The sequence below is a fragment of the Cervus canadensis genome, chromosome 6 (assembly GCF_019320065.1).
Source record: "Cervus canadensis isolate Bull #8, Minnesota chromosome 6, ASM1932006v1, whole genome shotgun sequence".
Lineage (NCBI taxonomy): Eukaryota > Metazoa > Chordata > Mammalia > Artiodactyla > Cervidae > Cervus > Cervus canadensis.
In genome coordinates, this window is record NC_057391.1 from 95,070,075 (window position 1) to 95,082,618 (window position 12,544).

General features: G+C 51.1%; 1 protein-coding gene across 1 annotated transcript in view; it reads right to left on the reverse strand.

Moving 5' to 3' along the window:
• Nucleotides 1–8,123: 8,123 nt before the first annotated feature.
• Nucleotides 8,124–12,544, reverse strand: part of EFCAB11 (EF-hand calcium binding domain 11) — a 241,040-nt gene continuing 236,619 nt past the window's right edge. The window contains exon 7 of the mRNA XM_043472753.1: nt 8,124–8,254. Within this exon, the coding sequence (XP_043328688.1) occupies nt 8,176–8,254 (79 nt within the window). The 3' untranslated portion in view covers nt 8,124–8,175. The remainder of the gene's footprint in view (nt 8,255–12,544) is intronic.

The following is a 12,544-nucleotide window of genomic DNA, read 5'->3' on the forward strand; positions in this document are numbered from 1 at the left end:
TGGCCCCGCCCCGCGCCGCCTGGCCCCGCCCCGCGCCGCCTGGCCCCGCCCCGCGCCGCCTGGCCCCGCCCCGCGCCGCCTGGCCCCGCCCCGCGCCGCCTGGCCCCGCCCCTGCCACGCCGGGCGGGGGGCGGGGCGGGCGTTGCTAGGAAACCGGCGGCGTGCGTCCGCCTCCGCGGCCTGGGATCCGGCGACCGCCCCTTGCCTATCTCAGCCCAGACTAGGGGTTCGGTGGGCGGTGGAGCCGCGTGGCGGTCCGGGGTCTCGAGGCCTTTCTCCTCTGAGGCCGTCGGCCCTTCCGGCCGGGATGACGTCCGCCTCCCGTTTGCTTGGGAAAGTATTGTGTCCTGTGCCTCGGAGGGCGAAAGGGAACGCAAACGCTTCGGCTCTGCCCCGCCTGGCTCCGTAACGGCTGCGACGTCCCCGAGCCCCACTGGGGACGCTTCATCCGCCCTTCTTGCCCTTCCAGAAGGAACCACCTTACTAGGTCAAGGAGCAAGGCTAAGCACTCTGCCTAGATTGACTCATTTTCAGTCTTGTGAAGTAGGAACTAGTAACTTGGTCCGAACAGAGATAAAACGTGGCCAAGGTCGAAGAGCCGGCTGGGGTCCAGCCAGGATTTGAGGTCCAGGCTTGCTAACTCCAGGGTCCCTGCTTTTATAATCCTTAAGTGTCCTCCCTCAGCTGCCTCTTGGCTAGCACGTTATCCTTTGCTGTCCAAACACCACACCAACTGGGACACGCTGTCTGGAAATGGTCTGACAGGGAGATTGGAAAACTGAAATCAGGGTTGTCCAAAAAACCTGGGACATGTGTTTTACATTGATGTATCACTGATAATTTACAGATGTCCCTGTCTGTACTATACTAATGCAATCGCCACTTAGGATCCTCAAGATTCTTACTAGAGGAAGAAAATCTTAAAGAATTTGCCAAACCCCAGATGGACTTCTGGTAGGTATCCCATGCTGGGCTACATACGGTAGGAGATTAAAAAACTTTTTTTTTCCTAAACAGTGTCTGTTCACATAGAGTTTATGTGCTACTAGGGAACTGTCTTGTTTTGTCAAGGATTTCTGTGCAAGTAGTTTATTAAGGACACGTTTCCAGGAGAAACTAGGAAGGGAAGCAAAATAGGGCAGGAGACTAAGGCAAGCAAGGCAGCAATTTGAGGTCAAGTTCCAGCCTCAGCTGGATCCAAGGCAGCTCTGGAGCACAAATTACACAGTGAACTGATCCCATCTTGAAGGAAGGGAGCTGGGATTTTGTGGCTCAGACAGTAAAGAATCTGCCTGCAATGCAGGAGAATGGGGTTTGATCCCTGGGTTGGGAAGATCCCCTGGAGAAGGGAATGGCTACCTACTCCAGTGTTCTTGCCTGGAGAATTCCTTGGTCTGAGGAGCACTTTTGGTTCTAGAGTGAGCCTGGGTGCAGTGGCCACGGTAGATTAAGGTTGGAGGTGTGAGCCATCAGGAGTGAAGCACCCAGAAGTTGGGGGAAGGGTGCAGTGGACCAGTCAAGAGGCTCTGAACCCATCTGGGCAGAGTGCCAGAAGCATCCACTGCAGTCCGCCCCTCGTCACTCAGATTCATACATTCTTACTTTTCTCCAGCTTTTCACAGTCTTCTCAGGATTCTAACTGGTCACAAATCTAGTGGGACAACCACAGCCCTTGGCCCTGGCCCCAAGACTGAAACTGAAAATGATAGTTTATCCATCACCTCTCATCTCTACCATCCATTCTAGTTTCCTTTCAGTCTTCAACTAGCCCTTCTGCCCGTATAGGGATTACTTGGTGGAGTGACCCAAATCTTCATCTTTGAGGGATCCTAGCTCCTTGCTACCAGGTCTTTATCAGGCAGTGGTTGGCACAATTGCCTGTTTGCAGTTAAAAATTGGGAAAGAGAGAGTCCAGTGGCTCATCTGAGTGTCAAACGTATTCATCCCGTTAGGTAGCAGGCAGCCCTGCCTTCTTGTGATGATCAGGGTCAGTTACCTCGGCCAGCGTGATCATAGCTTTCTTCGCCCACGCTGAATCCAAAATGGTAGGACTGCAGTGGCAGCTTTAAGCTTAGTGTGAAGTTCTCTCCCTCAAGAGCTGGAACCGCTAGACCCATTGCCTTAGAGTTGTGAAGACAGGAAGGCTGCCTTCCCCAAGCTGGTCACCAAGAGTGGCAGGGAGCCAGGCTGCTCCTCTTTTCACTCCTTGGTTACCAGACCCATGTATTCAACTCCCTGGAGACACAGCAAAATAGAAAGGCTATTGGTTTAAGGCACATGCAGTGACCTGCAGGTTGGTGCCCCAACCTCACAAGGTACCACTTCTAAGTTGGTGCCTTCCTCTGCCTTCAGAAGGTGGGTACAATGTATGTTAGAATGATGTGTATGTTGTGCCATCCATGGATCCCCTTGTCATTTGCCCATTAGAATAGCTTTCTTTGGGACCAAAAAAAATGTTTTGTGGGATTCTGTGTCTATAAATCAGACATTCTGAGACTTCAAATAGTGAATCTTGCCAAAAACTGTGGTCAGGAAAGGCAGATTCATGCCATGAATTTGTATCAATCTCAGTCAGAACAAAATGGTGCCATTGCGAGGGTGAAGGGGTCCTACATAACTAACTGACCAGCAAGACTCTGGTTTGGCTTCCCAGGTGGCACAATGGTAAAGAATCCTCCTGCCAATGCAGGAGACGCAAGAGACATGGGTTCAGTCCTTGTGTTGGGAAGATCCCCTGGAGAAGAGAATAGTTACCCACTGCCGTATTCTTGCCTGGGAAATCCCACGGACAGAGGAGCCTGGCGGGCTACAATCTATGGGGTAGCGAAGAGTTGGACACTATTGAGCGATTGACCACACACACGAGACTATGGTTGGTCTCCTCAAGAAATGGCCCTGTAGAGGGGATGCAGAGTCAGTCTCTGGCAGGTCAGACGTTCAGCAGTACTTAGAAGCAGCCCAGGCTTTTGGACTCACGTGCATGTGGCCTCCATTTGTGTTTCCGTGGCTGTTACACCCAGGAGCCTTAATGACTGGGACCGAGGCCCCTGACAGCACATGCTGGCTCCTGCCTACCTGAGAGCCATCCTGCCCACCCATCTCTTCACGCCTCTTCGGCAATGCATGCTCGTTGGCGGGCATCAGTGTACAAAACACGGGTCTTCACTCCACATGGCCTCTTCCCCAAACCCCCGTGTACTCCGTCTTCCAGTTGCACACCTTCCAGTCCCACACCCAACCAGTGGAGTCAGTTTCCATCTTTACCCTGGGCTACCTCTCTCTCCACACAAATTGGATCACCAGGTACAATGCCCAGAGCTCTGCCTGCTACGAGGATTAATCCTCATTTGTCTCATCAGAGCCCCCTGGGCGGGGCTGCAGAGCAGCTGTCCATTTTCAGTTGATGCCAGTGTGCAGTACCGAGTCGGCATCACCGGCTCGATGGACGTGAGTTTAAGCCAGCTCCAGGAGCTGGTGGTGGACTGGGAGGCCTGGTGTGTGCAGTCTATGGGGTCACAAGGAGTCAGACACAGCTGGGCAACTGAACTGAACTGAACTGAACTGGCAGTACTGAGTCAATCCATCAGTGAGCCATACTTGGGATCTTTCCTGTATCAGCTGGTCATGGGGGACCCCCGTCCATGAGGGCGTAGGTGGGAGCGGATGAAGATGCCTTGGTTGGTGGGTAACTGTAGACTCGGGTTCCTACTTTATGCAGTCTACTAGTGTGTTCTGGATCTGCTCAAGCCCAATGCCACCTGATTCCACAGTCCTTACGATTGTAATTTCTCAAAAGCTAGAGATACTGCACAAGCCAGCACAACTCCTTTCAGCTATATCCCATCGCTGTTCACCAAGAGTGAAAGCCTTAGTGACTGCAGTGATACACGTCTAGAATGCCACAATGAATGCTTGATACCTAAAACTCAGCCTGCGCTCTCGATGCTCCGTCGTACACTGCGGCTGCCTAGAGGTTTGTTTGTGTGTCTGTCCTTGTGCTGTGCTGTCACTGACGTAGTCTCCGACTCTCTGTGACCCAATGGACTGTACCCGCCAGGCTCCTCTGTCCCTGGGATTCCCCAGGCAAGAACACTGGAGTGGGCTGCTGAGCACTCCTCCAGGGGACCTTCCTGACTCCGCGGATCAAACCCTTGTTTCTCCTGCGTTGGCAGGCCGGTTCTTTACCACTAGCGCCACCTGGGAAGCCCACAAATGTCCTTAAATGTAAGTAAGATGAGATGAATTATTATGTGAGATAAATGCGATAGATGAATCATTATATGCGATTTTCTTTTATAAAACAAAGGTATGCTGATTATCTAACAAACACAGTAAAGAGATACAGAAGGCCACCTACCGCCACAGATGGGGTCCCCGTTTTCATCTTGCTGGTAAATGAGCTGCTCTCAGAATCGGTTCTCCGCCAGCTTCCTGGGACTACTTATGGCACCTTCTGTCTTAGGCAGCTTCCCCAGATGCGGACCCTGCAGAGATGGTTTGTGTGTAAATAATTTATTAAGCAAGTTGCCCCAAGAGAAATTAGACAGGGAGTAGGAAAAGCAGAACAGGGAGCAAAAATTAACCAGGGAAGGTTGTGATTTCATGGAGAGTTCCAGACTCAACTTGAACCCCTGAGGAGCTGTCGAGAATAAGTTGCTCAGCAGAGTTTATCCTGCCTGAAAATAAGGAGGCCAGGTTTCCATGCTTCTGCACCAGGCAGTCATCAGCTGCAGGCCAGCATGTTGTGTTGTGTGTGCGCGCTCAGTCCTGTCGACTCTCTGCGACCCCGTGGACTGTAGCCCGCCAGGCTCCTCTGTCCATGGGGTTCTCCAGATGAGAATACGGGAGTGGGTTCCCACTTCCTTCTCCAACTATGGGGATTTGTAATTTTCTGGGCTGTTTTGATTCTGGAAGCTTCTGAATGAAGTGGCTCCAGGGGACCCAGGATAGTGCCTCAAAGAGGATTATAGAGCGAAGTCTGGAGCAAAGCCTGTAGAAACTGGGGATGGGCACGCTGATCCAGTGAGGGGGCTCAACAGGCTTTAGAGCCAGTGCCACAGTTGCCCGAGGGGCTAAGATTCATACCTGGAAACTGACATGGAGCTTCTGGTTGCTGACACGATGGTAAAATAAGTTGCGCTTCTGTCTTCTCCCAGAACCTAACTCTGAAGAAACTGCTAGGGAGACACAGAGGAGTTGGGACCCCAAGGATGTTGATGAGGGGCACCGCGCACGGATGTTCAGAGCTTCGGAGAAACGGTTGCTATGGAGACTTTTGCTTCCCTCACTGCGCTGAGCAGACTATTACACTTTGTGATTAGGCTACATAAGATTATGGCTTCCATCTTGCTAGTACGCTCCCTCTATTGCATGCTTGGGTGGTGTGCCTTGATAAGGCAAGCTGCCGTGTTGGAGAGGCGCGCGTGGCAAGGATGTGATGGAGGCCGCCAGCCAACGACAGGCAGCAAAGATCTCAGGTCCTGGGGCCTTCCCTAGTGGTCCCATGGTTAAGAATCCTCCTGCCGATGCAGGGGACACGGGTTCAACCCTTGGTCGGGGAACTGAGACCCCACTAAGCCCGTGTGCCTACACTCTAGAGCCCGTGGGCTGCACCTGCTGCAAACGCCAGCATTCTGCCCACCGGCGGGCTGGAGCACACCCTCCTTACAGACGGTTACCTGTCTGCAGATTACCTGCCAGACCCCTGCAGCAGCCAAGGTATTGCCCCACACATGGCATCACATAGAAAACGATTCTTGGCAGGAAGCCGAGGCATTTATGGTAATAACAGAAATGAATTGAGTCCTTACTATGTGCCAGGCCTTGATGTAGACATTTTACAAATCGAATCTTTATTTAATCCTTGTGACAGTCATATTAGGTAGGCTTTTTTAGGATTTCCGTTTTGGATGAGAAAAATGAGGCTTGCAGAGGACAAATAACGTGCCCAGGTCTGACACTTGTGAGTGACGAGCTGAGTCAAGTCTGGGGAGCCTGCTCAGGGCCGGGGCTGCCCGCAGGGCTGGGAGGAGGTGGGGCCAGTGCCGCCCAAACACGGTCCTTTTCTGAAACACCAGAAAGAAGTCCGGCTTCTCGGCCGCTGCTCGTCAACCCCGGGAGGGCGGGTATGCACCTTGTTTGACGTGAAACCTCACTTTAGTGTTCAGAGCAGGGCTGGAGCAGGGGCCTTAACGGTTGCTTGAATGAGTGAGTGGATGAATGAATGAATGAGATGCCCTAAATAGCAGGTGGGGAGAAAAGAAAAGGGAACGCATAGAAGGCTCTATTTCTCGATGTTACACCAGCAGACTCATACATCTCACTCCAACACGTTTCTTGGCAGTTGCTAGCAATATTACCTCTTCTGGTGCTTATCTGATAGCAGGGCTTGGGAAATGGAGTGTGTTTTTCTTGATTTGGAATTGAGAGCAGAGAATAATTCATAAGAGGTAAGTGAAGTGGAAGGCGGCTGTTGTCCCTAACAAGTGTGTTCATTTCTTATTGGTCTGACTGCGCGTGCACACACAGAAAACCCAGGATTATATCTAATTCTGCATTTATAGCAGCTCATTACCTGCAGGGATAAGTGAGGTTATATAATGGGCTGGTTCAAAGACTGTGCTTGCTTGTATATGCAAATATCTATCAAAATGGCTTAAAATAACAAGTTGTTCTAACACCCTGCACGGAGGGAATTTGGTTGGAAATGTTCAGGCATCCCCTTTATTAGGCCTGCCTCCTGCAAGCACATGGAATGAAAGGCGGCCCCTTTAATGCAAGTGCCGCAGCCACACAGCATGTCTGAGGAAGGAAAGATGCTCATGTCATCTCACACCTCATTGTTTTCAGGTACTGGAGTCAGAAAAATAGTTTATTAACAGTTTTTCTGGTTAAGCTGCTTTTGTTTCTGGACACAGATAAAAACGTGTGGAAGAGTGTGACTGTGTGGACATCCTTCGCTTAAAAAAGGGGGACTCTGCCGTTGAAGGCAGTGGGGATTTGCTCCCTAATAAGATGTGTACGACTGAGCTTAATTTCCTTGGCCTTCCCTGGCCTTTTCCTCTTTTTAGTGCTATCCTGACTGAGCCACGAGGATCTGCTCACATCACACCTTGCCTAAAACTCTGCACTGATCCCGCAGTCCCCTCCGACACAGGGCACACAGGCTTCTTGGCCTGATGCCCAAGGCCTCTGTCATCCAGCCCTCGTCCTCGGGTTGACTTCATCTCTCCGAGGTCTCCCCCACTCCCCAGCCTCCACCTTCCCACCCTTCTGCTCCGTTTTTGCTTTCTCAGAGTTTCTGTGACCTCCAGAGCCCCGGGCCTTTGCACCTGTGGGGGTTCCCTTCATCTTGTTCACCTCCCTCCCCCGCCCCAGCCCCGATGGCCCCTGCCGGCCCCCAGGGAGGTGTCATCACCCAGGGTGCGGTCCTTCCCGAGGCGGGGTGCCCCCCGGAACTGCCCGCACCCACACAGCCCGCTGCGTGAGCCCCGTCTGCCTCCCCTGCTGGACTCAGCTCCTGGGTGGGGTCTGTCCGCACCCAGCACGGGGCCCAGGTCATGGAAGAAACTGAAAAACCTAAAATAAAAATCTGCTGAGCGGGTGTTCTCATTACTCTCCTGTGACCTTCGTCTCTCTACTCTGGGTGGATCTAAATTGTAATGAGTACAGTTTACACATTTCAGTCCAAATGAATGACAGTTTAGGTAAAATAAAAGCTGTTAGCACAATAGACCATTTTCCTGAAAACAAAATTAACTTTTGGAATTTTAACCACATGGAATTCAGTGCTGTCATTGAAAATGCAAAACTGGGACCCTGTTCCTCAAATGTTAGACCCCAGGACTGCCTCCAAATCAATCTATTTTCAGTTCTTACAGACCCCTGTCATTATATGGGAAATAATCCCCCACAGGCGATGCTGCCTCTAACCCTCCCTCACAACTTTTCTTAGAAAGTGTGATATGCATTTTTTTCTGCTGCCATAATAACGAAAGGAAGGGTAGATACAATAAGGTGTGCTTCGTATAGTACTAGTACAGAACAGAAAAATGGCTAAGAAGATGTAAGAAATTCTTCTAAAATATGTTTATTAGCAAAGTTGGCTTTTTAGCATCATTTCCTTTTGAGGACAGTTGATTTACCGTGTTGTGTTAGCTTCTGCTGCACGGCAGGTCAATCTGCTGTGTGTGTACACATATCCCTTCTTTTCTGGATTTCTTCCCCACTTAGGCTCCCACATGGAGTAGAGTTCCTGCGACACACAGTAGGTTCTCATTAGTTACCGCCTTTATGCAAAGGGTCAGTAGTGTATTTCTGTGTCCATCCCAATCCCCTGCCACCACCCCGTGCCGTTTGCTGAGACGTGGATGGACCCAGAAGCTGCCATGGAGAATAAAGTCAGTCAGAAAGAGAAAACCGAACATTGTATGTTCAGGCATATATGTGGAGCCTAGAAAAATGCTTAAATGATCTTATTTGCAAAGCAGAAATAAAACACAGATGTACGGAACAAACGTGTGGATGTATGTACATGTATGTGTGAGTTGCTTAGTCGCGTCCGACTCTTTGCCATCCTATGGACTATAGCTTGTCAGGCTCCTCCGTCTGTGGGATTTTCCAGGCAAGAATACTGGAGTGGGTTGCCATTTTTTTCTCCAGGGGATCTTCCTGACCCAGGGATCGAACCCAGGTCTACAGCATTGCAGGCAGATTCTTTACCGTCTGAGCTACCAGGGAAGCCCAATGTATGGGTACCCAGGGGCAAAACTGATTTTTACTTAAAAGGGAATTCTCTCTGTGCAGGGCACACTCTTTGATATCTCCTCAACTATTATCAGCAGTGGTAACAGTTTGGTCAAAGAGAAAAGATGAGACTTGATCATTTGGGCGGGTTCCTAATCAGACTCGAGTGCTCTCTAGGACGGAGGCAACTTTCAAACGAGAGCTGAGAGTTGGGGCTTTGTTTTTATTTGGAAGGCTCAGGTGGGGTTTGGTCTAAGTACTTGGTAAACTATAAATCACACTCTGAGTAGTTTTACTCAGAGTCTTCAACCGTCTTTATCAGTTTGAATGTTTAGAGCCAGGAGGCCCAATTTGTACATTATGTGGTTCTTATTCTGGGAAAAACTCCAATGTTTTCTGAACGTTTTGTTCAGGCCTGACCCCACTTATCAGGACTGACTTCCCAGGTCTGCTGAGAAGGTATTCAGCGGCTCACCGGGGGAGTCGGGCAACCAGGGCAGAATGGAAGAAGCGAGCATTAAGATAGACCCAGTGGACGAGCTCCCTGGGGCTGCCCTCAGAGACGGCCACACGCTCGGCAGCTCATGACAACCCAGACGTGTTCTCTCCTAGTGCTGGAGGACAGGCGTCCAACATCAAGGTGTTGGCAGAGCTGGTTCACTCTGGAGGCTCCGAGGGAGAATGTGTCCCGCACCTCTTTCTGAGCTTCTGGCGGTTGTGAGGGTTCCTGGACGCTCTGATTTGTGGACGCTTCCCTCTGATCCCTGCTCCATCTTTACCTTCTCCTCCGGTGTCCCTTGTCTGTGCCTCAAATCTCCTTTCTCTTATAAAGACGCCAGTTGCTGGATTTAGGGTCCACACTTCTGCAAATATCTGATCCAGGATACCTTACTATCCTTAACGGATTGTCTCTGCAAGGACCCTATTTCCCAGGAAGGCCACATTCACAGCTACCAGGAGCTAGAACTTGGACATACCTTTTTGTTCAGTCGCTAGGTCGCGTCCAACTCTTTACAACCCCATGGACTGCAGCACGCCAGGCTTCTCTTCACCATCTCCCGGAGTTTGCTCAAACTCAGGTCCACTGAGTTGGTGATGCCATCCAACCACCACGTCCTCCCCCTTCTCCTCCCTCCCTCAATCTTTCCCAGCATTAGGGTCTTTTCCAATGAACTGGCGCTTCTCATCAGGTGGTCAAATTATTGGAGCTTCAGCATCAGTCCTTCCAGTGAATATTCAGGATTGATTTCCTTTCGGATTGACTGGTTGGATCTCCTTGCAGTCCAAGGGACACTCAAGAGTCTTCTCCAACACCACAGTTCAAAAGCATCAGTTCTTCGGCACTCAGCCTTCCTTATGGTCCAACTCTCACATCGGTACATGTCTGGGCATACCTTTTGGGGGAAGAGAATTCAATCCACTACCAAGGGAGAGTTCACCTGGGTGGAAACTTCCTTCTCGGACCTTCCCAAGAGCTCGCTATATTTTGACCTCCTCAACTTTCTTCTCTGGCCACTGAAACCAAATCCTGCATCTCTCCTGTAGTGTTAATAATAAAACCAGAAATGTCAATACTATTGTGAGGAGATCTTGAAGACGGAAAAAGAGAAATATTACCAAGAAGCAAACAAAGAAGGAAGACTGGTCCTAGGATCCTAAAAGTTCGATCTTTAGGACTAGCAATGTATGACATGGCCCCATTTTTTGACACGTAAAAATTGCGTTCTTAGAACATGTCTAGAAGGATGTGTACCAAAAAAGTTAACAGAGGTAATCACTGGATTCTGGGATTATGATATCTTAAATTTATTCTTTATGTGTATTTATTATATTTTATAATTTTATAATTAATTTTAAATTTTATTTATTTATTTAAATTCAAACTTTTAAAATGTATCTTTTCTTAATTTATTCGGTTGCCTCCAGTCTTAGTTGGGGCATGCAGGATTTTCTTCACGTCACATGGAATCTTTCTGTGCAGTGTGTGAGCTCTCTAGTTGTGGTGCTTGGGCTTAGTTGTGGTGCTTGGGCTTAGTTGCTCTGTGGTAAGTGGAAGCTTAGTTCCCGGACCAGGGATTGAACCCTCTTCCTCCATTGCAAGGCAGAGTCTTAACCACTGGATCACCAGGGAAGTCCCCAGATTTAAACTCTTTATTATTAGTAGTAGTAGTATTTTTGCTTTTTTAAACTACTTTGCTAACTTCCCAATCTATACTGGACATCTCTCCACGTGATAGGTAGAACTCTCCCGCTGATGGAAGTTTACAGATTGGGTCCAAAATGCAACGTTCAATTAGAAGCTGGTAATAGAAAAACCCACAAGAAACAAGTCACAGCAACAGGCTGACAAGAAAGGCGCCTCACGGACAGGTGAGCAGGGAGCAGGCGTCCCCGTCAGCGCAGAGAAAACATCAAGGTTCCGGGCACGGGGCAGAAGCCGAGGTCATGGTCACGGTCACGGTGAGGACTCAGGGCTCAGGGCAGAAGCCGAGGTCACGGTCACGGTCACGGTGAGGACTCAGGGCCCAGGGCAGAAGCCGAGGTCACAGTCACGGTCACGGTGAGGACTCAGGGCTCAGGGCGGAGCCCGTAGTCACGGTCACGGTGAGGGGTCAGGGCCCAGGGCAGAAGCTGAGGTCATGGTCATGGTCACGGTGAGGACTCAGGGCTCAGGGCAGAAGCTGAGGTCACGGTCACGGTGAGGGGTCAGGGCCCAGGGCAGAAGCTGAGGTCACGGTCACGGTGAGGGCTCAGGGCCCAGGGCAGAAGCCGAGGTCACGGTCACGGGGAGGGGTCAGGGCACTGCTCTCCCGTCGGCCGCCGCGCCCCGCCCCAGCCCCGCCACACTCTCTTCTCCCACCCTTGCTCACGGCGCCCCCAACCCCCAAGTCGTCTCCTAGCCACACTGCAGGGTGCGCCGCCTGACGTGGACCCGCCTGCGATTTCCTCCGGCCGGCCGACAGTGCTCCGCAGCTTCGGGAGGGGAGCCGGCGCCCCCTCACCCCGCTTCTCCTCCCTGCTGGCTGGCGCTCTCCACGTTGAGGTTTTCGCTGCTGTTCGTCCTTGGACCCCGTCCCCCTGGACTGTCCTTGCTGTCTCCTGCCCCTTCAGTTCTCATGCCCGTGCCCGCCACACTGCGCGTTGCAGGCCTGCTTCTCAGGTCCTGCTCGTCCTGGGGGCCGAGCCCGGCCCGCACGCCCACAGGGCCGCCAGGCGCAGGGGCCCGGGAGCGGTGACCGCTTCGTCTGAACTTGGATTTCACGCTGGAGTTTGGCCACATACCACTGTTGTCCAGCCTCTGGTGCACAGCAGGGGGGCTCAGCCCTACATATGCATGTATCCATTCTCTCCTGAACTTCCCTCGCATCCAGGCCAACATCTCCTTAAACATTAGAACTAACAGTTCTTTAAAAGATAATGAAATTCCCAGATGGTAAAGAATCAATTCACTTGGGCTAGTTGTTCAGAGAGGCAACTGCTCTGAAATCAAGTAGAGAAGGTGGGACAGGGGTCAGCTGTCGTCTTTCCCTGAGGCTCCTTCGTGGCTGTGAATTCCACACCATATCCCGCTGTTTGTTCGCTATCTGGATACTTTTACTGAATTGTAGGTGTGAGAACTGGAAGCAATCATCCAGATCATCTGGCCTAAACTTCTAGTTTTACACCGCATGAAAAGAGAGGATGGCACGTTCTCCTAAGGCCCATGGACAGAGGGAGAGTGGAGACGGCCAGGTGGGTCTTCTATCACTGCAGGTGGCCGCTGTCAACGTCCCATGAACGGACCACTGGGCCAACACGG